The following is a 24,666-nucleotide window of genomic DNA, read 5'->3' as shown; positions in this document are numbered from 1 at the left end:
AGACATTTTAACAACTAATTTGCAAACTACTGTTTAGTTATAACATGACTTCAGCACAATTGACAGACATCAGCTGACAATGTACAACTAATTTTCTTCTGCAGTGGAAAGGGGAGGGGTGTATAAATATTACAAAATGATCCAAACCTGGAATTTTATATTGGTCAATTTATTTAGCAGATATTAAACCAAAATATACTACATACATAGTTACAATCAACACGGGGAGCATAAATAATACAGGGGTCATGAATATGGCAGCTTTACACATTCCCCATAGATTTTAACTTCATATACAGCTTGTACAACAACTATACTTAAGAGATCTGTTTTCAATTTTATTTTTGGACTGGCCAAAATGAAAATATGATCCTTTTTATGCTGAAATATATTTTCTATAATCTGTTACACTGTGCAGTGAAATTACCACCAATAAAAGTCAAATTCGTGGAGCACAGCTTAAATTGTACTATATAAAAAAATTGGACTGAGCTTCACTGTCTCATTTGGAAAATACTCAACTTTCTTCAAAATAACATTTGTTGCAAACCCTTAGTTTTTCTGTATGTATCAACGGCTAAGTTGATATTTTGCAGGCAGGCATGGGTAACAACAAGGACATCATCCCTGTATTATTCCTACATGAGAAATCCTACTGTATGGACATTGACACGGTGTTCTCCACAAGGCTATAAAGATAGCGCTGTAGCTTTACTTCTGTTTTTTTTAGGAGAAAATCTACTGAATTCAGAAAAGAATTGCTACATAAAAACAAGTCCAAACTGGCTTCCTAAAAATAAAGGGAATCATGTATTTCACTTTACCTATAAAATAAGTTTTAAAATACACATAATTTACAGAAAAGGAAAAAAACAGATACCCTCTACTAATGAAAGGCAGTGCAGCCCACCTAGAATATGCATAAGAGAAAATGGAACTTCTATGCATGAAACATTGAGGTGAAATTAAATCCATGGGATTCCGATTGACGTATAAATTGATGCTTATGCTTAAAACCCCTACGTATTTATGTATCTTAGTGCTGTATATTCGCAGAATCAAAGGATTTGTTCTGATGCATTTATTACGAGGAAGAACGATGAGGCATCAAAAGCCCATGAAATGAAACATGCCAGGTCAGGTCATTACCCTTACTAACTCACACTTGATTGAACGTTTATGATTGTTTCATACTGTAGCTTGCATGTCCACATTCTTCATTTGGACTTCTCACTAGTATGGAAAGACAAAAGGGTGGTAACGATGTTGGAAACAAAGCATGTTCCTGGAATGTACTGAAAAAAAAACACAAAAAGCGTGCAATTTACCCAACACATCACAAAGAGAACACTGATGTGCACAAACAACCAACGTGGTGTGTTCCAAAATGGGCATGCCCCCTCAAAATATGTACAAACCAAAAGTACAACTAGAAAGCAAAGAAAATAAAAATAAAAAGTAGTAATAATAATGTCCTGGGAATTATTTTTTTAATCCATTCACTGTACACGGCATAATGTACCCCATACCATATTGTGTTCTTTCTCATGGACAAAGTAATTCAGACAACAGTGATTCATTGTATATTCTATAGTTTATCTATATTACATTATGAAACAGCTTCTTGCAATAATTAGAAATTGTCGTGTGGCCTGATCACTGAAAGACAGTATCTAACACAGGGTCGAGTGGGGCTTCTACAGTACTACTCTTGAGATTGGTACAGTGATTAAAAGTACAGTCTGGCGGTGGCTGGCAGATTTTCAGACTCCCATGCCTTTGGTTCACGTAGATTTCTGTCTGTAATGGAGGGTGAGGTCACCACCACTCTTCCAGATAAAATGCTTTACTGTTCGCAGGTCCATATTTGGATCCAAAACCTGTAGTAAAAAATATTCATTATTTAGTCTCAATTTATACATTTTTTCATGTCATTATTTACATAGAGGAAATATAAAATTAAAAATGTTATCAAAATGACCATTATAAGCTACTTTTGCCATTTAGCTCTTTAGAGTTGTATTCTAATCAAGAATCTAGTTAACAATCAGTGCTCAGGTAGTTATTTTATAACGGAAGAAATGTTAAAAAACCAGAGAATGCCATCTATCCTGTTTAGCAGTTAATGCAAGAATATCCATCAGCAGTTTCTTAAATGAAAACAGGGAATCGGATTCAACAACATGGGAACATGTTCCCACACTATATGACACAAAGAAACGTGAACCACGCTTGGTCATAGTGCTTTTGTGAACCTTGACCAGAATTCTTTATATTTTGTGGAACTCAATAAGAATAATAAAAATAGACATACATAAAATTAAAAAAACAACATGTAGGTGATCAGAAAAATCATTATAAAAAGTTTTACTTTTTCCCCCATTAAGGTGGGAAATAAGTACAGTTATCCTAATGGCAGTTATCCTTAACTAGAGATGAGACACACACCAATTTCTGACAAGAGTTCCAGTTAAGTTTTTCTAAGACAAGAGCTGCTCTGATAAGTATTTAGGATGGCACACCTGATCCTGACAGAGCAGTTCAATCTTCTCCTCTGCCAGCACAGCTATATCTTCCTCTTTCTCCTGCTCTCCTGGCTTCTCATTGTTGGAGGAGCTGGTGGTCTGCGACTCATTGTCTAGGTTTATAATCTTCTCGTACACGTGCTCCATGACTTTTCTCACCTGCAGCATGTCACTGGCAGAGAGTCGATCCCTAAAAAAAAAAGCATTGGCATAACAAATGATGCTCTTCTTCTAACTCATCCATCTATCCATTTTCTTACCGCTTTATCCAATTCATGAGAGAAGCCGAAGCCTGTCCCAGCAAGCAACGGGCACAAGGTGGGTTATACCCTGGATGGGACATCTGTGAATCATGGGGCATACATACACACCAAGGCCAATTTGGATGGGACATCTATCAATCATGGGGCATACATACACACCAAGGCCATTTTTACCAGAAGCCAGTTAACATACCCCTATGTCTCTGGACTGGGGGAGAAAACCCACGTGAACTAAACTCCATACAGATAGTACCCCAGGTCCAGAAATGAATCCAGGACCCCAGCAATGCAAGGCAGCAATGCTACTCACTGTGCCACCATACTGCCCTTTTCTGACTCATTCTTCCCAGTTTATACAACACATAAACAATTCATTTGCTTCACAGTACCCAGTTATGGACAAATGAACAAAAGGGAAATATGGATGGAATTTGAAATGCTTAAATATTGATAATTTTATGCTACCAATTTCAAAAGAAGTCACCTATCCTACTGCAGTACTTTACAAGATAATCAGTTCTCAGTTTGGTTAGCTTATTACACCTCTCTTGGCAATGTGTAGGAACTCCATCCTACAATCTGATATGGCTTATAATTCAAGTTTAATTTGTGTATGACAAGATGTAAACATCTGTCTTGGTGTAATGCAATCACAAATGAGTAAACTTACTTCTTTAGAGTCTTTGCACCAGAAGAGGAGTGAGGCTGGAGGTAGAATGGGATTTTGTTGAATTTAGGCATATTTTTCTGCAAAATAGAAAAAAAATGCTAGTTGTAAGCAATGGGCCACTAGCTAGCATTCTACCATCTGCTACGCACATTGTTTTTACCACCAGCTAAAGCTAATCCTGCCACATGAGCATCACTGTGAAATGACACTTGTTCATTTTTGTATGTGCTCTGATTCATGTTAACAGCTGCCTTAAGTGATGTTATAACAGTAACTGAGATTGTCAAACTTTCACTCTGTTGTTCAAGAAATGCAACCAACTTGGCTTTCTTTTGTTTTGTTTACAAATACTTTCCATCACTTCAAATTAACAAGAGTGGTACTTTTGTGAGCACGCTAGTAACTCATTTATGGAAAAAAGTCCATCCCTCTCAGGAATCTAATGTACAGATTGAGTACAGCTCTACGTACATCCACAGTGATATCAATAACCCATTGTGGAACAGTCTCATTTAGCAGCATGGACTCTGTTTCACCACCTGAATCTCGACACAGTAACCTGTAATGAAAATAACAGAGATGACAAAGAGCTCTGTTTGCGGGCAATCACTGTAGGCTAGAGAAACACATTTGACATCTTTAAAAGGAAATGACATGTTTGAATTGTTTCTTTGATGCTGCAAAATCTTTCAAAGGGATAATAAAAATGTTTATAATTAAACCTCAAATATACAGTAATTACAACCAACAGTATTTAACAAATGCTAGTAGTACTTTATGAATACTGCATGTCTGATACTATTAGCAGCACTGATAAAGAATCCAAAATGAAAGTGGAACTACCAGGACACTTACCTGAAGAGAGTCCTTCCTCCTGCTTCCCCAAAAATGACTGGAGTGTGTGGTGGAACCTGAAAATACCCATTTCCTTTCTGTATCCTGTTTTCCTGTTCCCCGTTAACTAGAAAAGAAAGGAAATTACACACAGGACAATGTCTGAATCCAGTAGAGTATTACATAAAAATGAGAACTGGAAAATAATTCACAATTAACATTTAAAACAAACAACTGGGATTGTTAAGTTGGCTTTTTCAGCCATCTTCTCTGTTTTTTATGTTTTCCTACATGAACACTGGGTTTACTTTATGTCATACTAATAATACTTGGCATATGTTAATGATTGTACAATAACCTACAAGGTTTTCAAAAAAGAATTAAATATAGATATAAAAAGGCAACAACAAAAGAAAATAAATGTAATAATCATGAAAGAAAGAAACAAAAACAAAGATGAACTTCACGCATAGCATAGGATCTACCTATAGAAGGCTACACAAGCACAAAATACCTACCATGGTTAATTTCATTTTCCTCTTCATCCATTGGGTTGATGTGCGTTCTTGGCCAGTACTCCAACAAAGCTTGAAGAAGCAGTCCACCGAGATTTACTGGCAACAAAAAGGAAAATTAACTTTACAGGGCTTTCAATGCATTCACAATGGATATAATTTCATTTGGAATTCAAAGCAGAGGTAATAAAACAAGCAATATATTCTTCGGTCAAACCTCCTGTTAATATGTATGGAAAATAATTCCTGAAACACAAGTAAAAACTACAAGGTAGTGCATTAATAACCAAGAACAAGGCAGTCCTTGAACAAACAGTTGTGGCAGTATGGACCTAGCTACACAGTGATGTTGTTGAAACTGGTACCCTGACTTCTTTCAATAAATGGCTGGATGAGATCCTTAGATATACTATGTACAAACTAGCAATGGGCCAAATAGCCTTCTCTCAGAAGAGACCATTCTTTTGCTCGTGGCGTGCCGAAAAATATTTTGTCCATACTATTTCTGCAATGAGCACATCAGAGCACCAACTTCATGAAGTGTCAGTCAGTGAAAGATTGATCCTCATAATTTATACAATTTACTAAAGTTTCAGTTACATTATGGCCGGCAGCCATATCACCCTGCAACTCACAACTGGCAACCCACCCACAGAAGCTAAGCAGGTGTGAGCCTGGTCAGTACCTGGATGGTAGACCTCCTTGGAAAAAAGTAAGGTTGCTGCTGGAAGAGGTGTTAGTGGGGCCAGCAGGGGGTGCTCACCCTGTGGCTCATGTGGGTCCTAATGCCCTAGTGTAGTGACGGGGACACTATACTGTAAACAGGCGCCGTCCTTCGGATGAGACGTAAAAACCGAGGTCCTGACTGTGGTCATTAAAAATCCCAGGGTGTTTCTCGAAAAGAGTAGGGGTGTACCCTGGCATCCTGACCAAATTTCCCATCGGCCTTTATCAATCACGGCCTCCTAACAATTCCCCTCTATAAATTGGCTTCATTACTCTGCTCTCCTCCCCACTGATAGCTGGTGTGTGGTGAGCGTTCTGGCGCACTATGGCTGCCGTCGCATCATCCAGGTGGATGCTGCGCATTGGTGGTGGTGGAGGGGAGTCCCCATTACCTGTAAAGCGCTTTGAGTGGAGTGTCCAGAAAAACGCTATATAAGTGTAAGCAATTTATTATTATTATTCTAAATTGTTTAATCCTTTCATTATTTTTTATTTTCTATACAGAAACAATTCTTTGGCAATCTTATACATTTTTTAAAGGTTCAATTTGAGAAATCTAGATTTTGTAGTACAAAACAATGTTTTGGCGTGATGTTTGCATGGAAAGGAACAAATGATATTAGTGATGAGAAACAAGTAGTGTGCATTAAAGATTCCTAAATGATAAGTTTAATTTTTCTTTGAGTCAACTGATGCTCATGCAACTCTTTTAACTTCTTCTGACGAACATGTCTTAGTCTTTGAGCCAATCCTAGCCCAGTAAGGAGAGATGCTGAACAAAAGGAGAGAAGGAGCACGTGTTTTTTCAACAGCAAAAGCCTTATAAACAGACCCTCACTTCGTGCATCAGGACACAAGATGTTACACTAGTTATCAGCAAACCTTCCATGTGCTCATGTTGACTTGAATATGGCACCTCAGTACCTGTCTGAATCAAAACCTGTTTACATAGTAATATATTAACATTTAATATGCCCAAATGCTAGCAAGATGAAAGATGAAACACACTTCTCTTTTACATTCAGTAGATGCTGTACCCAATAAACACTGCTCTATTCCTTGACCAAGAGCTGGCCAGGCATATCAGGTTTTATTTTTACTTCATCACCAATCCAAATTTCCTTGGAGTGATGCCTTTCATTATGCACGGAATAGTTTCAGATATGTACCGTAATTTCACATGTGCTGGCTGCAGCAAATTAGAATATTAATTGATCAGTCTGTCTAGTTAATTTCTTAACAGTTACATTCATTCACTTTACGATATAGAACATAATGCTACAAAGATGTACTTTACAGCTCCACTTACGTTTTGGGTCAGATCCATCGGGACTACTGAATCCAGCATCCTTGGCAGAGACCCAGGCAGCAAAACAGTCACTCTCATCCAAAGTGATTGTCAACATCTGGGGGGGGGGGGGGGGGCGAATCAATAAAATCACAATCTTGTGGAGTTTCAATAAGCACTGTTTCTTCTTTAATTAAGTAAAATCCCTCCAAAAATAAAGTCCAAAATATTGGAGAATAAAGAAAAAACTATTTTGAGAACTGATATTTCTATTACGTACAGCATCATTTTTATCTGACTCATGAAATCCATTATGCTGTACATTTCTGCTAATTAAGGGACATGTCTGCAGCACACACTCAGTACAACCCCCTTTTACTATGCAATGCAATAGCAATTCAGCACTCACTCACACACCACTCACTCTATGTACAAAGAAAACAAGGCAGGACATAGACTTCCAGCAATTTCACAGAACCCAAAACACAACTCTGGGACTTCCCTATCGTAATATGAACAATGCAGTCTCAAACACATACTAAAAATGATTTGAATCTAAAACAGATATCTTCACCATTGTGTTAAAAACAACTACACCAGTTTCTTTATCTTAAACTGCAATATAAGGTGCCTTGCAAAATGTTTTTCAGACTCTTGCATAATTGTCACTACTTGTTCCTTTACAGTTCGCAGTCATAACACTTGGAAGTAACAATTGATATTTGTTATATCCACATCCAGTACTGCACATTCAAAGCAAACAAAAAAACAAAACACACATTGATAATATTGAAGAAAATGGAAAAGACATGATTGCATAAGTATTCAAGCCCTTTGCTGTGGCATGCCTAAATTTACTTAGGTGCAAAAAAATATTTTCGCGAAAGTAACATCTTCAAAAACAACCCAGAGTCAAAGTTTGAAGGCATAGAAAAGGAAGAAGGGTATAAAAACCCTTCAAAGCCCATTATCATCTCTGAAAATGGTGAGGTTGATCATTAAATACTGCAATATACCCAAACACTACCTAGGTCAGGCTGTCCTATATTATTCAGATGGGCAATGACTAAATTGGAACGGAAGAAGATGTCCTTGGGTTAAAAATATTCAGATCACTGCACAATGGGGGGCTTGAATGGAACTGAAAGAAAAACATCTGAAAACCTTCATGGTTTCTAAGTGATGCTGCAAACATGACTTAATGTTTTGTGATCAGGCAAGAGAAAACTGAAATTTTGGCTTAAATGCAAAGGGTCTGAAGCAAATCCACCATAGTGCATCACTTAGTCAGCACCTTCCCACTGTAATGCATGATGGTGTCAGCATTTTATCACAGTTCTGTATCTCATCAGTTGGGACTGGGAATCTTGTCAAGACACAGGAACACAGATTGGTACTGGCAAATGTGACAAAAATACACTTTTCTGCAGGACAATGAACAAAAGCACAAAGTCAAAGTTACACCGGACTGGCTTGAGATTAAGAAAGTGAGTGTCCTTGAGTAGCCCAGCCAAAGTGCTCTCGTAAATTCATTCGATCTGATGTGGAAAGACATGAACACTGTGGTCTATAAGATCCCCAAGCACCCTGAAAGAGACCTGAAGCAAAAAGACTTGCTGCTATAATTGCTGCCAAAGGTTCTTTAACCCAGCACTGAATTCATAGGTCTAAATACTTCTGCAATCAACACATTTCAGTTTTTCTCTTTAGTCTTTGTTATCATTTACTGTAACCTATCTTAACCTTAGTCTTCAGTTAGAACATTGAGCTTTTTTTTTTGAATTACCAAGATTAAAAAAACAGTGGTATGCATCATTTTCTGATTGTGTCACAAGATGTGACATTAAAGAATGGGTAAAGATACTTTTGCAGGGCACTGTACTGTATGCTAAGTGATATGTTATCCAGTATTAAGTTGGTGGAACAACAAAGTATCTCCACTGTACTGAATGCCTAATTTAGAGTATAGTAAGTTAGGGGACCTCCTACTTTAACAAAACTACGTTTACCAATCTTACCCCAGTTTTCAAATCTACAGAGAACCAGTTTGGCACGTATACCATCTTGAATCTCTTTTTGATTTCTTCATCAAATTCTACCTTCCCGAGGTCTTCCACTTTACATGCCTGGGAAAAAAAGTGCAAAATAGCAATTAGTCAAAAAGTGCTTTAGAAATCCTATATTCAAATACGATGAAGGTACACTACTCACCTTCAGTACATCCCAGTAAGCCACATTGTTGTTTGTGTCTTTGGTAAGTATGTGTCTCTTATCATTCAGTATGTGGCACTGAATTATGCTAGCTCCCCCTAGAGGACAAAATAAAACTTGTTTTGGGGTATCATACAAGCAAGGAATTAAAAGAATATTGCAGAACAAATCTTAACCCTTATTTCTAGCATTTTTAGAGTTAATTAATGTGAAAGCATACTGCATATCGCCTGATTATGAAAGCATTTCTAGTGTGTTCATTTACTTTTTACCCCTTTACTGGTACAAAAATGGATCTAAGCATCACAATACACCATAATTATGTTCATAATGAAAGGAACTTGAAAGGCAAATGCTTTTAGGATTTTGTTATTTTTGGCTTGTTTTGTAATGAGTTTATTGTTTTGAATTCCCACAAGTATGCTCAAGGTTAGCATCCATATTTAGCTTCCATAAGTATGAGTTGTAGCCCTGCTTCTAAAACATCTTATACAGCAATGTTTTCTATTGTAATAAACTGACTGCTACATTAATGGATTTAGAAATTTCTTGATTGCTTCCTAACTTGTAACATACAATTCTTAATTTTATCATTGATCATAACAAGGAGAGACCACTCTGAAATTGTGTTCAATAAAACAAAAAATAAATAAAATCAAAGCTTTTAATTTAAGTCTAAAATGAAGGTAATACACGGACGTGATGTGCATGCAAGAGGAACAAGTGATATTAATTGAAAACTCTTCCTTTTCTTTTCTGCATGAAATTAACTATAATTTTGCAGCTCACATACTGGCACAGCTCCCACCTCCAATCTCTTTTCTATCTGACTATGATTATACCACAGTTTATGCAGAAAGAAACAACAAGACCTATTTCAGAACAACTGTACTAGCATAATCTTAAGTATTCAAACTAAAATGAAATGATAAAAGCATGACTTTTTATGCAATCAGCTTAAGTCATTGATGTGAAAGCCAGAGATGCTACCTTAAGAGGGCTTTGCCATAATCAGGCTTCCCATTGATTGAATCCAATGGGAATTCAAAGGGAGTTCCTAGAAATGAACTGTCTGCTACCGCATAGCTAATTAGGCAAAAAAAACAGCTGCTGGGATAATACTGCCAAGTGCATCCATCACTGCATGTCCCTAAAAATATGAAAATCAATGCTCAGGTGCCTCTTCCAAAGGCTTAAGCAATACTTTTTTAATGTTGTTGTTGTTTGACACCACTTGAGAATAAATGAGGTGCACATACTGTACAACATATTTCTTTTTCACAACTAATTAAAAGCCTTTACCTTTGATGACCTGTTCTGGTTGTGTGCAAAGAGGTGTCAAGGGAGTGCTACAGTCATTGTCATAATCACCAGATGCTCTGAAATTGTGGATACCCTTTAGGGACTGCAATAAAAATAAAGTAAACCAACACCGAGGAAATGAAATTCCATTATGATACAAATTTATGACACAAAACAGAATCATATTTAAGTAATGGGGCTATATTTTTCATCATTAAACCCATTATCCCATTAGGCATCGACAAAAAGGTTAGGAATCAGGAATATTGCACAACCAGGTTCTGCAAGTCATTTTACATTCCTACCAGATGCAAGATCTTTTGTTAATAAAATTACATACGGCATTTCTGCTCTGCTCCTGAATGTAGCTAGAGCTAAGTAATAAAATAAAAAATCTTTAGATACATTTTATTTAAAATAATTCTCCAGATTACTGAAAACATTTCTAAATTAATTGACATGCAGGACAGTAAGGAAAGTGACGATAAGCTAAGACTTCCATAAATGCCACTGCAATCTTCAGATCTCTAAACCATGTAGGCAGGTGGTAATTTTGCTTTTCACACCCAGAATAAATCATTCTTTACTTGCTGTACATACCCATTTGTTCACTGAGGATTTAGTGGTGGACACCCAGATAGCTGGAGGAGGATCTGCTGATCTGTCCAGTTCCATCTAAACACAATTAAAGGAATAAATAATCAAGAAAAGACTCTGCACATTCTGTTACTGTTGTGAACTATGGGGGCTGGTGTTTTCTTCTCATACATTTTTATAATGTTGGACTGCAACATTTGCAATGAGGGGAAACAAAATAAAACTAAATACAGTGTGTATGTATGACTGTGCTGCATTTAGTGCAATACTTTAAGTGATGTGCTGGAGAGACTTGTTAAACACATTTGTTCTACATAACTTTCCAAAAAAAACTATAACCCATTTCTTCAGGACTGCATAGCCTGATATGGCTCACAGTTTAAACGAAGGTAGCACTCCTCACCTTCAGAACTGGGGCTTTTTCCTCACAGATGAGAACCCTGATGTCGGGACTCCGGAGGTCTGTACAGTAGATTTTTCTGTCCCGTCCCCCGGAGTAAACGTGGGTGAAGGCTTCATTAACCTGGAGAGCCCAGACTCCTTCATCATGTACTCGGTACGTGGCTATACACCTCTGCTGACCCAAGGACCACAGGCGGATTGTCCCATCAGAGCTGCCAGATAAACACTGTTCCAGAGAGAAATTCAATTTTCAATCAATGCCTACTGCTAGTCCAAAAATATATAGAGGCTCATTCACTGTCATTTCAGTGCAGGAATTGTGTTTTTTGATAAAGTTATTGATTCAGAAACTGTCACTTGCTCATATGGAGCCATACCTTCACATCTTTTGCAGAAACTTGTGTGCTTTTCAGAAACAATGTTATCAACTGCGTATCACGAGTGGTTGTGATGATATCTGTAAAATTTATTCTTTCTACTTCTTATTTGGAGTTCTTAGAAAAGCACAACGATTTTGTGAAAACCATTAATGTACAATATTAATAAAACGGAATTATTTCCTTGCAGATTTAGCCACAAGGATCATAAAGAGTCCTGCAAATAGGATGGGATGCATTTCAATCCATCACTGCAATGCAGCAGCCATCTTTCTGATGCATGGCACACATTTAGCACCAGGAGCTAAATGTGAGAAGCAGGAGAAGTGAGAAATAATTTCACTGATTGGATGACGAAGGACATTTATGTAAACCAGATTGTGTTAGCACAAAGCAGAATTCAGCCAGGTCTCAGGGGTTAATGACCCTTACTCTTGCAAAGTGTGCCTGGGAATCTTTAACAGTCAGAAACTTGGCTTAATGGCTCATATGAAAGAAAGCACCTCTTGCAGCACAGTGAACCATTTCAGAAATTTCCTTAAAACATCAAACAGGTTTAAATGTTCCATCAGGTGATAATTTTCAGCATCTTAATCTACAATGTGACTTGAGAACAAAACCATGTCTTTACTGATGTTGTCCTTCAACTCAAATGATAAAGTGATATTTATGTTTCAAGCGTGGCAATTTGTAAAATTACCTATGTTTCAGGATTTGCATGACCTCTGACAAGCCACATGACCTAAGCGGTTTAATTTATTTTCATTTCTTCCTCTTCAAATCAGAATAAATAATACACATTGTGCTACAAAACACAGGCAGATAAAGACTTCATTAAATCACATTTATTTAAAAGAACCTAGTCTATTATTAACACAAACATTTTATTAACCTTTATTAATGAGGCTGCCAAAACCTTAGATGACCAAGTTTCTTCACCAACCACCAAACCACTTGAAAACATAGTATTCTAGAATAATAGATGTGACTGTACATGTAGATGTAGTTTCTTTGTTACCTGTGTTCCATCTCTGTTTAATAGTAATGATTTCACATTGTCTGTGTGTCCTTTCAGTTTCATTAGTTTCGCACAGGTCCGAGGGTCCCAGACTCTCAGCACCTATTAGAGAATAAAGTAAACAGCAGACAGATGAACACAATACAAGATGCTAAATGATCTCTCCAAATATTTTCTGAACAATGAATTGCACACAGTGCATACCTAAGGTGACATTTGATCATTTAATTCAATTCATTCACAACTGTCAAAACAAACACGTTTTCAGAAAATACTAAACAAGCCAAGACAAACATACTGTACAGAGTAAGACATCTAGCAGTGCTAGGCATCATCTTCCTTTTACGAAAAAGGCATCAGATCTAAGCATGCATAGTTTATCAAACTCTAAATCAAGACTAAACACATTCCAGCTTATCTAATGAACCAATCTGGCAACAAGAAAAAGAGAAAAGGGAATTACTTGAATTTACTATGAAACACAGAAAAGTGGGAATGCCACCTTTTCTGTGACTTTGTGAGACTTTCTAGCAAATACAGAGTTACTTAAGTCACACACTGTAAAAATACAAATGTAATGTCTGGTGACTTTCCTTTCTATATAAATTTATAAATGTTATTATACCCTCTATTCCGATAGCCTAACAGGATAAAGAAATAAATCTTTAAAATACAGCTGAGGAAGAACATTCATTTTTATTACATAAAGTTGAGTTTGAAGACATATACATGGGTTCCAAGTCAGCCAGTTTAATGTTACAGTTAAAGCTCATTGTGATTGCAGTGTTTCACCATCAGAGACAGGCCCCATTTCATTTCTCTATGGCAAACTTTGAAGTCAGTATTGCAGATGTGGACCAATTAATTTTGTACTCTAGTGGGCAAAAAAAACAACAAAATAAACCTTTTCAGTGGACCCAGAAACAATTACTGTTCCCATCTGATTCATGGCAAGACTGTAGATTGAGTCCTTGTTCCCACTCAAGGAGGAAGCTGTTTCAGAACAGAAAAGAGGAACAATACAATTATTTTCTGACACTGAAGCTTTTGAAGACTGATAAGCAAGGCACTGACAGTGAAAAACGGGATTGAATGATACTGTTAATATGCCTTCTGAGTTTTTCCAATCAATATATTCCAAAGAAAACTGCAGTATCCACTGATTAATTTTAAAACAATGCAAAACAAAGCCACCTATTCCTGCTGAGAGTTATGACAATGTGGAGCCTATCACAGTGTAGGGTATAAGGCAAGACCAGACACTAGATGGGACACCTGTCCATCACAGGATACACACACATACAGTACAATACAGGGACAAGGAGGGACATTAGAGACTAGGAGACCACTTCAGAGAACATGTTAGGGCTGTGAAAATTAAAGATTTCTCCAAGCCCATAGTTTCTCATTTCACCTCAGATGGCCATGATCACACTGATCTCTCTGTCTCTGTTCTTAAAGAAGGGTTTCTCAACTCCCATAGCAGGAAAACAACAGAAACGCAACTCATCCTGAAACTAGGTTCACACCTTCCCCCTTCGCTCAATGACCGACTTATTTTCGAGTAATCTTCTCTATTCTCATGCAGGTTTTGACTTCACACCTTTCTCCACCCCTCTCCACTTTGCACTTCCTGAGTGGCCTCTCCCCTCTCCTCCACTTTTCTAGATTTTGTTATCCTATGCTATTTAATCTTTGCAGTCTTCCCTGTCTTTCTCACACCTGAAGAAGGCTCCACAGCCGAAACGTTGGGTTTAATTTCTTTTCAGCTTGGAATAAACCCGTTACCTGTTCCAGTATAGGAACAATGTAACCTAGCACCTGAAGAATACCCACACAGACATGAAAGGAACATGCAAACTGTACACAGAAGGTTCCTCAGAATGGATCTAAGAGCTACTGTATAAGACAGCAGCACTTACTGTACCACCAACCACTAGGTAAAAATACATAATACCACATAAGAAAAGGATTTTAAAATGGAGATAAAATTAACCCATATCTATAGTCTGTGATTTTGCAAAGGAGATCATGCAACCTTTGCAATGCTGTAAAAGCTAGGGTATATTGAAAATAACAATATCTCACTTATCTGTAACTGAATTTTAATTTCATGTAACTTAAACAAAATCAGAATTAGAATCAGATACTGTGCTAAGTATTCAAAAGGTTTAAAAACTGAAGTAGTTGTTTCTTATCAACTACTGCCACACTTTTCTACAACATACTAAAGTTTGCAGAACATACAGTACGTTTCTTATGGCATACTTACTTGTAACTGTGTTGTTTGAGGCAGTCAGTGCTGTTAATGTATTTACATCCCAAAGGAAAATCTGTCTATCCAGTCCTGCAGATGCCACCAATTCCTTGTCTTTTGCATATGCTAAAGCTTTTACGTAGTCCTACACAAGGAAATAATATAAAAACTATACAAGAACAAAAGAAAGTTTGCAAACGACAGAAGGCCATTTGGCCCATCTAGCAAAACCATTAAGAATTAAGTAATTTTCTGATAAATGATACAAGCATATATTTTAATGTACAAGCATTATATTACAAGCATATATTTTAATGTACTGTTCTGTGAACAGTACGGAGTTACACAATGCAGAATATAAGCATTCAGCCATGTTGAAAAATGCATTTCTGAGAATTATACATCAAGAACTGTCTGAGTATATTTCAAACCAGATGCTGTGGAAATGCACATCTATATCTGAGGTAGACATTTCTTTTTTTATAATGTATTCTAAAGACACAATGTATAGCAATATATCTGCTTAAATTAAAAAAACAAAGTTTATTATAAGCATCATGAAATTGAATTTGCAACTGCAAAGATCACTTCCAAATGGCAGATGGAAGTAACAGGAACAGATCTGGCTCAACTGATAACGGTTTGCAAAATGTATCTATATGCTTCTTACAAGTAAGCTTCTGCTCGCCTGGGAAAGCACAGCTGCTGCCTGCAGCAGCAACTAGTCATCCCTATAAAAACTTAGGGCTCTCCTTAATAGGTATGAGGATAGAGCTGGAATCAAAAGGCACACTAGTGGGAGCCTTGATAGCTTGAACATGATGACTGCAGGAGAAGCCCCAACAAGCTTGAGTGCTGTAAGACTAATGAGATAAAGGAGCAAGTAATAGGTTTATTCCATGCTGAAAAGAGAAGAAAGAAAATACAACGTTTCGGCCATGGAGCCTTCTTCAGGTTCCTCACACCTGAAGAAGGCTCCACGGCCAAAACATTGCGTTTTCTTTCTTCTCTTTTCAGCATGGAATAAACCTATTACTTGTTCCTTTGCAGCCTACACATGCTGACGCAGCTACCCACCTGAACTAATGAGATAAAGTGCAGCAGCTTGTTTGGAGAAAAGCCGCAGAAAGAAAGTTTTCTTTTTTTCCTTTCTTTGTGAGCAATAAAGAGCACTTTTGTGCTATTTGTTTCTGGCACATGCTTGTGTAATCATTTTTTCTCGAGCCTGTTACAGCAGTGTTCTTCACATTTAGGCGATAGCCTTGTTCTTCACTGTGACCACAACAAATGAGCTGTCTCAACAATTCTTTATTTCAAATGCGAGTTATGTTTACTTTACCTTGTGAGTCCGCAACGTAGACATGCAAAAGCCTTTATGTGCATTCCAGACTTTCACTGTGGTGTCCGAAGAAGCTGATATTACTAAAATAATAAAAACATTATTGCTCATTTCTTATGTTTATCTTAGTATTTAACTAGATAAATTTGTAAGAGGAATTCATGCTTTGATTAACCTCAGTTTATAATTCAATGATATACAAATTGATGGAAATAAATTGATATGAGGAAAAAATAGCACAATTTAAAATATTCAACAGTGAATAAAATACTCACAGGTTTTTCCATTGCAACACAACACAATGTCATTCACCCAATCTGTATGATGCTCCATGGATGCTATGTAGGGATCTTGCTGCAATTTAAACAAGAAAAATGTGTTAGGACACATTTTACATTAACACACCAGTAAAAGGATCCTTGAATTTCTTTTAAGATGAGATGATTAGATGACATAGATTACACCTGTAATAATCTGTGTCATCCAGGTTAAACCACATTTTCCTTATCAAAGCAAGGATAACGAAGTTGCCCAGTAAATAAGAATCTGCATTTGGCTTCTAGGAATTACAAAACATAAGATACTCAAAATACAGTTTACATAATTCTGTATTCATAAGTCAACTTCTTATTTAACTGTAGTACTGCTACACACATGGAAATGGCAATAACAATAAGAGACAAGACAGACTTTACTTAAAAGGGGGTAATTAAGGCCCACTTTACATTATTTTCAAAATCCAAAGGCTATGGCTTCTCCTCAATATTTTTTCAATGAATGACCACTTACTTTGTGCTGGTTGACACTCCATATCCTAATGATGGAGTCCCTTCCTGCCGTGAATAGCCGATTCAGAGCCGGGTCCAACTGTAGAGCATTTACCCCATTGCGATTGTATTTCTCCACCTCATCTCTTATTACATAGGAAACCTGCCAAAAAGCCATAAGGACTTAATAAGAAAAAGTATTATCAATCTGAACAATCATTCTTTCACGTCTATGTGTTGACTATCGTCTATATCAACATGCCTCATCATCGGTAGAACTCCAATTAAGAAATTACTTCACCAGCAGAATTAAGAGGGAAATTACAGTGAGTGAATTAAGAATAAAAATTAGAACATGTTTTAAAAGGAACCATTCTAAACAATGGTATCTCCTACTGCTCAGTGTCCCTGGTCACCATACTATTCATACTGGTATAGGAAAAAGTGTCCAGAGGAAAGACTGCCACATACTGGCTCACTTACACCACAAACCTAGTGTAATGCTCTGCCTTCTTTAGTTTCTGTGATCTGTGGAGATAAGTCTACAAGGTGCTTAGACTGCTGCCTTGAAGAAGGTGGCAAGGAGCAGTACAGTATATCAACCTGTTGCTTTCTTATTACTTACAACTTTGTTTTTAAATACACCTGGATGAAATGGTACCTACATCTTTTTGGGTGGTAACTAATTTGGAAGAGTTTGTTCACTATGTCCGTCTTCATTTCCCTACCGTCACAACTGTGACCATCAAAATCCACCTCATCAACGCATATATATTTGTCCAATCAGGATTAACAGCAGAAGCTATATCATTAATACAGTTCATGCTAATACCGTCTCTACAAATCACTATCCTTACAACTCAGTCAAGCTCATCTGCTTGATTCAATGGTGCAGAAGATCATGAATCCGAAAATTTGACTGAATAACTGAATGACTGAATAATACTCGCACAGGTGTGATAAGCAAGTCTAATATTCATGAGGACAGGTGCATACAATTTGAAAACATCATCTCAAATGCATATGACCTCATGTTCACAATTTCCATTCTTGTAAAATACCTTATGTACATAAATATTCCAGAACCTCATCACAAAGTACTATTAACAGTCATTTTATTGTGCTTTATTTATTATTATGAAAAGCATAATAGACATCAGACACAAAGGTTTAGATTAGCACAGAACAATCCTTAATTATCACATACAGTAGTACTATTAATACAAAGATACATTAAAAATAAGTTCTATATAAAAGGAGAACAAATATATTTCGTCCAACACTACTGAGAACCACTTAATGTTACTTGCATAATATGAGGCCCACAAAGCATCTTAAGATCTCTCTCCTTCCAATAAAAGTTTCATCCCTACATTTCCTTTTTGTATAGAGCTGCCAATTTGTTTCTTATATATACTTTCAATACGGAAGCATCAGTTATTTGTGTCATGACTCTCAGCAATGACTCACATACCTAAAAAGGGAGATCAAGAAGAACACGCTAACTGAGCTACAAGCTACACAACAATTTACAGGAGAGTTACTGTTGACTGGAAGAGTGGCATGCTTCTAACTGGTGTCACCACAAAACTGCTGACACCCAAGAAGCTGTACGAATCGCTGCTTGATGAGCCAGCAAAGTTATGAAACAAAGTTGAATGTACTCATGAAAAGGTTAAAGAAAGGAACTTCAGATTCCCCAACACCAAGGAACACCACCTCCTCTGTGGCAGAGGTAACGTCATACATGGCTGCCTCTGGAAACAGCAGACTCACCTGTACTGATGTAAATACAGCCATTGATAACAGCAACAAAATTAATTCTGACGTTTACAGATAGGATTTTTAACGCTAGTGTAGAAGATGAATCAATAAGTATTAAATCTTCAGCATGCAACATGATGATGACCTAAAACATATCACCAACGCAACCAAAGAGAACATCAGGAAAAACCATCGAAAACCTTAGACCGGCCACTGGAGCGTACAGTTCACAGGCTGAAGAACAAATTGAAGGGATACACATAAGCACAAAAGTGGCTACGGCAACGCATCTCAAATGACTGCACTGAGTTTGGTGTGCTTAATGTCTCACTGATAAAATGTCGTTATTGCCTTGATATGATATGAAACTAAATACTGATATTTACTCTGAATTCACTGGGTTAAACACACAGTATTCTTTTGTTCTAATAAGATCAAATGTGTGTGTGGTTATCTAAATATAAAACATATATTCTCTTCATTTTAATGGCATGTTGTCAATTACAAATTGCTGGACCCTAAGGCAAAAATATTAGTGTTGACTTTGCTGTCTCATAATTTTTGGAGAGCGCTGTGCATGCATCTGTGAGCCAATTTAATAATAAATTCACATGCTCTTTTCCAAACTCTTAAAACAGAGCTCCAGGGTCCATTCACACTATTACTTTGCTCTAAAAGGTTTTAATTACATTTCCATTACTTCTTCCCAGTCAAACTGTCTGTGACATTGTAGCTCTTAATCAGTTTGGGGAGAGAGGCCCTGTGCAGTGAAGCCCATTTCTCCATAATGGTCTGAGGCAGAGACATCCAATGAAGTGTAGTGCACATTTATTAATGGGTGCTGATATTTCTTTCAAGAAAAAATACCCCTACAAATTGAAATACTGAGCAAAAATGAATATAAAACACCCGAAACAACTGTTAGTACACCTTGTCAAATGATTCTCCAGTTTCTGTTATGATACACACTTGCTACCAAACAACGGCCCATCTCTTCTGTTTTTCTGATGAAAACATTTTGCGCTTATTGACCAGTTTTACCTGCTTTCTAAGAAAAGCTGTTGCCAATGTTGTAAACAAGAAAATTAAACCTTACGTGGGACGGGATCTTCAGTTAGAGACAAAAAGTTGTTGTACAGTACGCACAACTTGATTGTGATAAAGGCCATTTCCCATAAATGAACAGGGAGAAAAAGTGAATAACAATGGAGTGGCACAGTGGCTAGCATTGGTTCCTCACAACAATGGGGCCCGCGGTTCAATTCCTGAGGTGCTATCTGTGTAGAGTTTGTATGTTCTCCCCGTGTTGACGTGAGTTTTGGCCGGGTACGTTGGTTTCCGCCCACAGTCCAAAGACATACTGGTGTGTGAGTGTGTTTGTCTCTGTCTGCCCTGCGATGGACTGGTGTCCCATCCAGGGTGTACCTTGTCCTGTGCACGTTGCTTGCCAGGATAGGCTCCAGCTCCCTCGTGACCCTGAATTGGATGAATTGGATAGAAAACGGACGGGTGGATAACAATTTCACTCTACTCAAAGAATAAAAAGACCTTATATAAACAAGCAGTGTGTGTGTGTACCTAATTGGCTGTCTTGCAGCCTACATGTGCAACTATTATCAGCTCCCCAGAGCACTGTGCTGATAAACACCGGTAACTCAAAATAAAGGAAACACCAACATGAAGTGTCTTAATAGAGCACGAGTCCACAATGAGCCGCCAGTACAGCTTTAATGTGCCTTGGCATAGATTCTACATGTGTCTGGAACCCAACAGCAACACCATTCTTCCAAGAGAAATTGCATCATTTGATGTTGGTTGATGGTGGTGAAACTCCAGAATCTCCCGAAAGTATTAAACTGAGGTGAGACCCGGTGACTGGGACAGCCATTCAGTTTACAGTGCACTGACCACTCGAGCCCTGTGGGGCATATACATAAGTGCCATGTACTTCTCCACTTGTGGATAGGGGCATTGACATCCTGGAAGATGAGGATAGGATTTCCATAGGATGAAAGTGATCACTCACAATGGCCTTGTATTTATTTGCATTTACTTTGACCTCTAAGGGCTTCAGAGTACCTAAACCATGCCAGGAAACCACCCCACTCTCTAACAGAACTGCCAGAAACTGGGAAACAATCACTCGAGCCTCTAGCCTTCTTCTGGTGTGGAAGTGTTTGCATGACTCACACTCTGTGCATTCCAAAATTAGTGCCATGTACTTGTCCATTTGTTGACAACAGGATGAAGGATGACTCATTTAACCATATGACATTTTTCCGCTGATCAGTAGACCACTGCCTGCGTACTTTGTAGCACTTTACTCGCAAAAGTGAACTGTACTTGATGAAACTGCCTGCTCATGCCTGAAACTGACATTTGCAGTCAACTGATTCAGAGCTGCTGGTCTGTGTCGCCTTGCGTTCAGCATGTTGAGCAGTCTCTATCACTGAAGCTCCTGCCGAATGTGCCCCAACAACCACCCCTCTCTCAAAATCACTGACACCTCTTCTTTAAGCCATGATAGCCAAAACAATGGGCCGTGGGGCCTTCCCAGCATTTTTTCCCCTTAACCTAATCATGCTGGGATGTTAACTGCTTAATTAACTCGGGGACCACACCTCTGTGAAAGCACCTGTACTTTCTATCCCCCATTTACTCACGTTTCCTTTATTTTGGCAGATACCTGTACATGTGTGTACTGTGGAAGCGTAACTAATAATATCTTTATCTGGACAGATAAGGACGTTCAGGTTCCAACATCCTGGGATACATTACGTATCGCAGAAACCAGCCTCATCGCCTTCTCTTTCAGATTTCTTCCAGTTATTACTGGGGTTTTGTAAAGAAGGTGTAGAGTTCACAAATGGTAAAACCGCAACATGTCCTGGCCGTGGAAAAAAATGAGTTAATGGCTTAGTGGTCAGCACACGCAATGTAGGGCTTCAAGAGATAAAATGTATTGATATGGTGAGAAGTGCTATAAACAGTCTCTTATTAGGCGTTTGCAATCGCAACAATTTACAGAGGCCTCCAGCTTTATTCTTTCACCTAATCAAATAAGAGATAGAACACAGAACAAAAAGATTTATGGAATGAATAATGTGTCTGACTTAAAAAAATCCTAAAAATGTTACATTGCAGTGTTGATAGCATTGCACAAAGCAAAGTCAAATTGATCAGACGACCAGAAAACACACCAGTCACATTAATTCAGAAACCAAAAAATCTTTCATATATCCTCCCTCTGCATGGATTGTAAAGATAGGTCTCCTAGTATTGTGCCATGAGGGTTCTGGCACTTCCTCCAGGTATGGAATTTTGGCCATTCCCCCAGGCAGCATTGCTCTTGGTCCTTTACGTCCTTTGGTATATATTTGTGAACTGCTTTCTTGAATTTAAACTACAATCATTCCAGTGCATTGAGGTCAGGAGATTGATCCGACCAGTCAAGAACACAGAAAGCACAGTTTTCTAAAAACACACATGTATAGATTGGTGCATTTCTTTTAATGCTCTCATTTTAATATACAAAAGATACATTTGGACTATTGCAGCTTTACTTGTAGAGTATAACACATACAAATGTACAGTACATCTGAATACTTTAAAGCAAGAGAATTGCTACGTTTTACCACAGTAAGCAATTTAATCAGTCTTACGATTGTCATTTAAATCAAGTCCATGTCCAAAATCAAGAAAAAAAAATCTGTTAATGTCTTGGTTTCATTAAAACTAAAGGACAATTTAATAATGAAATGTGTACCAGACACTAAATCACTAAAAGACCAACTTTTTTGTATTTACTACGGTTTCACATTGTGTTTCTTAACATGAGTACAAAAATATTTTACAGTCACTGTTAAGTATCTGTACATAGACTCCTGCATCAATCAAGTCAAACTCAAGCAAATCAATTACAGTATCACAAAAGACACTAGTAGTGAGTAATGTTTCTGAAGAGATAAAGTCAGGGGAGTATGCTGCCTCTAGAAACATGCGTTTCCATTATGGAATCTGAAATAACGAAGTACATTTGGATCATACAGCAGGACATACTGATCTAAAAACAGTAATTCCCAATCCTAGTCCCAGAGAAACCTTGTTTTGAACACTGAAATTAGTTGACTTTCTAAAAACTCAAAACTCAGCTCTATGCAAGCAATCATCTTTCAGAATTCATGTCATCTAGATTTAATGGTTCAAGGTGGAATTTAACCAATGGGTTTATACAGTGCTAAGAATATTTAATCTTAGACGAGTGCCTGTCTTTCCCATTTGTGTCTTTACATTGACTGATAATAATTTACACTCAAACATCAAACAAATACATCAATTAGGGTTTCAGTACTAATGAAGTAACGACGCTTAACTAATGAAGCATTCAATTAGAACAAGACAGGGAAATATTAACCTAAAACCGTCATCTTCAATTAATGCCACCCTTCTGTGAATACCTGTATAATATAATATACACTGTTTTCATATTCATAACTGCACATACACGTATAAATACGCATCACGGATCACCTACAGAGACAGGTATTTTAACGAAACATACCACGATATGTAACAAATTTACCATTTGGGAATAACTCAATTGGTGTCACCTGGATCGAAATTACTGTCCTAATCTAAATAGGTTAAGGTCATCAAAAAATGTAAAGAAAAAAAAAGTTCGTTATCATATAAATCATATTTCGCTATTCAACAAATCTTAACAGATCTGTGTTCCGCGATTAATACTGTACATCTAAACACGGATTCAACGACTAGTACTGTGAGAACCATTGAATTAACAGCTAGTTGCATAGAACCGCCAAGAACCCGGGCCTTTCACAATCTACCTTTTCTCACAGATTTAAACGAGACCTGAATGATTTATCGATTATGCGGTGATTGGCGATCCTTCTGGCTCATACGCTCAATATAAAGCTGAACCCCATTAGTCGAGCATTGCAATGCAGTACAGTTTCTAAATGTTGCAGCTACAGTACACTCATCCTCTAAGTGAACACCACCTGCCCTATTCCAGCCACATCAATGCAACTGTTCATACTAACGTCTTTTCATCTCGTTTCGCATGTTCTACACATCCTTACCCAGGGTCACTGTACTAAATTAAACCTGTACGCTTCACTCCACATACTGAGATCCGATGAAAAAACAGATTTTACCTGCACTTTTCTCCGCCCAGCAGCATTCTGCCTGTGATGAGCCGCCATCTTACATGTTGACAGCTCTACGTCACTTCCACCAAGGAACGAAGGCGTAATCTTCCGGATGGGCCTTGTCAATCAAACGAAAAACTCTGACGCTAAATGGGAGTCTTGTTACCATATAATAGAGAAAAGATGAGAATTAAACAATGCCATTAAGAACCACATTCTGGAAAAAATATTAATAATAGATAATACTCATGTCATGTGACTCATGTGACTCATGTCTCTCTGCGTATTACATTGAAAATAAAATCTGTAATTAGACGTGTAATTATTTTGCTATGAACTTGGCAAATCGTTTTCCTAACGTAAAAGAAAAACATTAATCGTTGTTGTGACTTCAATATATATCGGTGTGTGATTTTCGTAAAACAGATTATACGGTTCCTGTATCATAAAATAATATAAGAACAGTAGTTTATTAAAAAGGACGCTCGTCTTCCACCGTAAAATAACTGCGTCACTAATCGCAGATCTACGGTCACCGTAAAGTTGATTGGGGCGATAGGAGTGCACCGAAAGGAGACGCTGTACCTGTTCTGTCAAAAGCATGGAGATCCGTACCTGAACCATGTTTTTATTTTGCATT

At 37.5% G+C, this 24,666-nt stretch overlaps 1 protein-coding gene across 1 annotated transcript; it reads right to left on the bottom strand.

The window, feature by feature from the left end:
• Positions 1-153: 153 nt before the first annotated feature.
• wdr48a (WD repeat domain 48a) lies at positions 154-24,155 on the bottom strand. Its single transcript, XM_088642960.1, has 19 exons — positions 24,033-24,155; positions 17,114-17,254; positions 16,600-16,678; positions 16,325-16,407; positions 15,001-15,130; positions 13,633-13,721; positions 12,729-12,830; positions 11,335-11,559; positions 10,935-11,009; positions 10,335-10,437; positions 9,033-9,130; positions 8,840-8,947; positions 6,843-6,939; positions 4,811-4,906; positions 4,314-4,419; positions 3,930-4,017; positions 3,459-3,535; positions 2,523-2,715; positions 154-1,880 (listed from the first exon to the last, which is right to left on the bottom strand). The coding sequence occupies exons 1-19, from the start codon at positions 24,078-24,080 to the stop codon at positions 1,785-1,787; spliced, it is 2,034 nt and encodes a 677-aa protein (XP_088499086.1). The 5' UTR covers positions 24,081-24,155; the 3' UTR covers positions 154-1,784.
• Positions 24,156-24,666: the final 511 nt, after the last annotated feature.

Source organism: Lepisosteus platostomus, chromosome 8 (genome assembly GCF_059453375.1).
Source record: "Lepisosteus platostomus isolate fLepPlt1 chromosome 8, fLepPlt1.hap1, whole genome shotgun sequence".
NCBI lineage: Eukaryota > Metazoa > Chordata > Actinopteri > Semionotiformes > Lepisosteidae > Lepisosteus > Lepisosteus platostomus.
Note: the sequence above shows the minus strand (reverse complement) of the source record. Positions and strands in the feature narration are given on the sequence as shown.

Bases quoted from the DNA above. Each gene is read 5' to 3' on its own strand.
- wdr48a (XM_088642960.1), bottom strand. From the start codon at position 24,080: ATGGCGGCTCATCACAGGCAGAATGCTGCTGGGCGGAGAAAAGTGCAG. The intron at 10,438-10,934 runs GTATGTACAGCA...TTTTTATTGCAG, and splicing joins AATCCTCAGTGAACAAATGG to TCCCTAAAGGGTATCCACAA. The intron at 3,536-3,929 runs GTACGTAGAGCT...TCTATTTTGCAG, and splicing joins TTATTGATATCACTGTGGAT to AAAAATATGCCTAAATTCAA.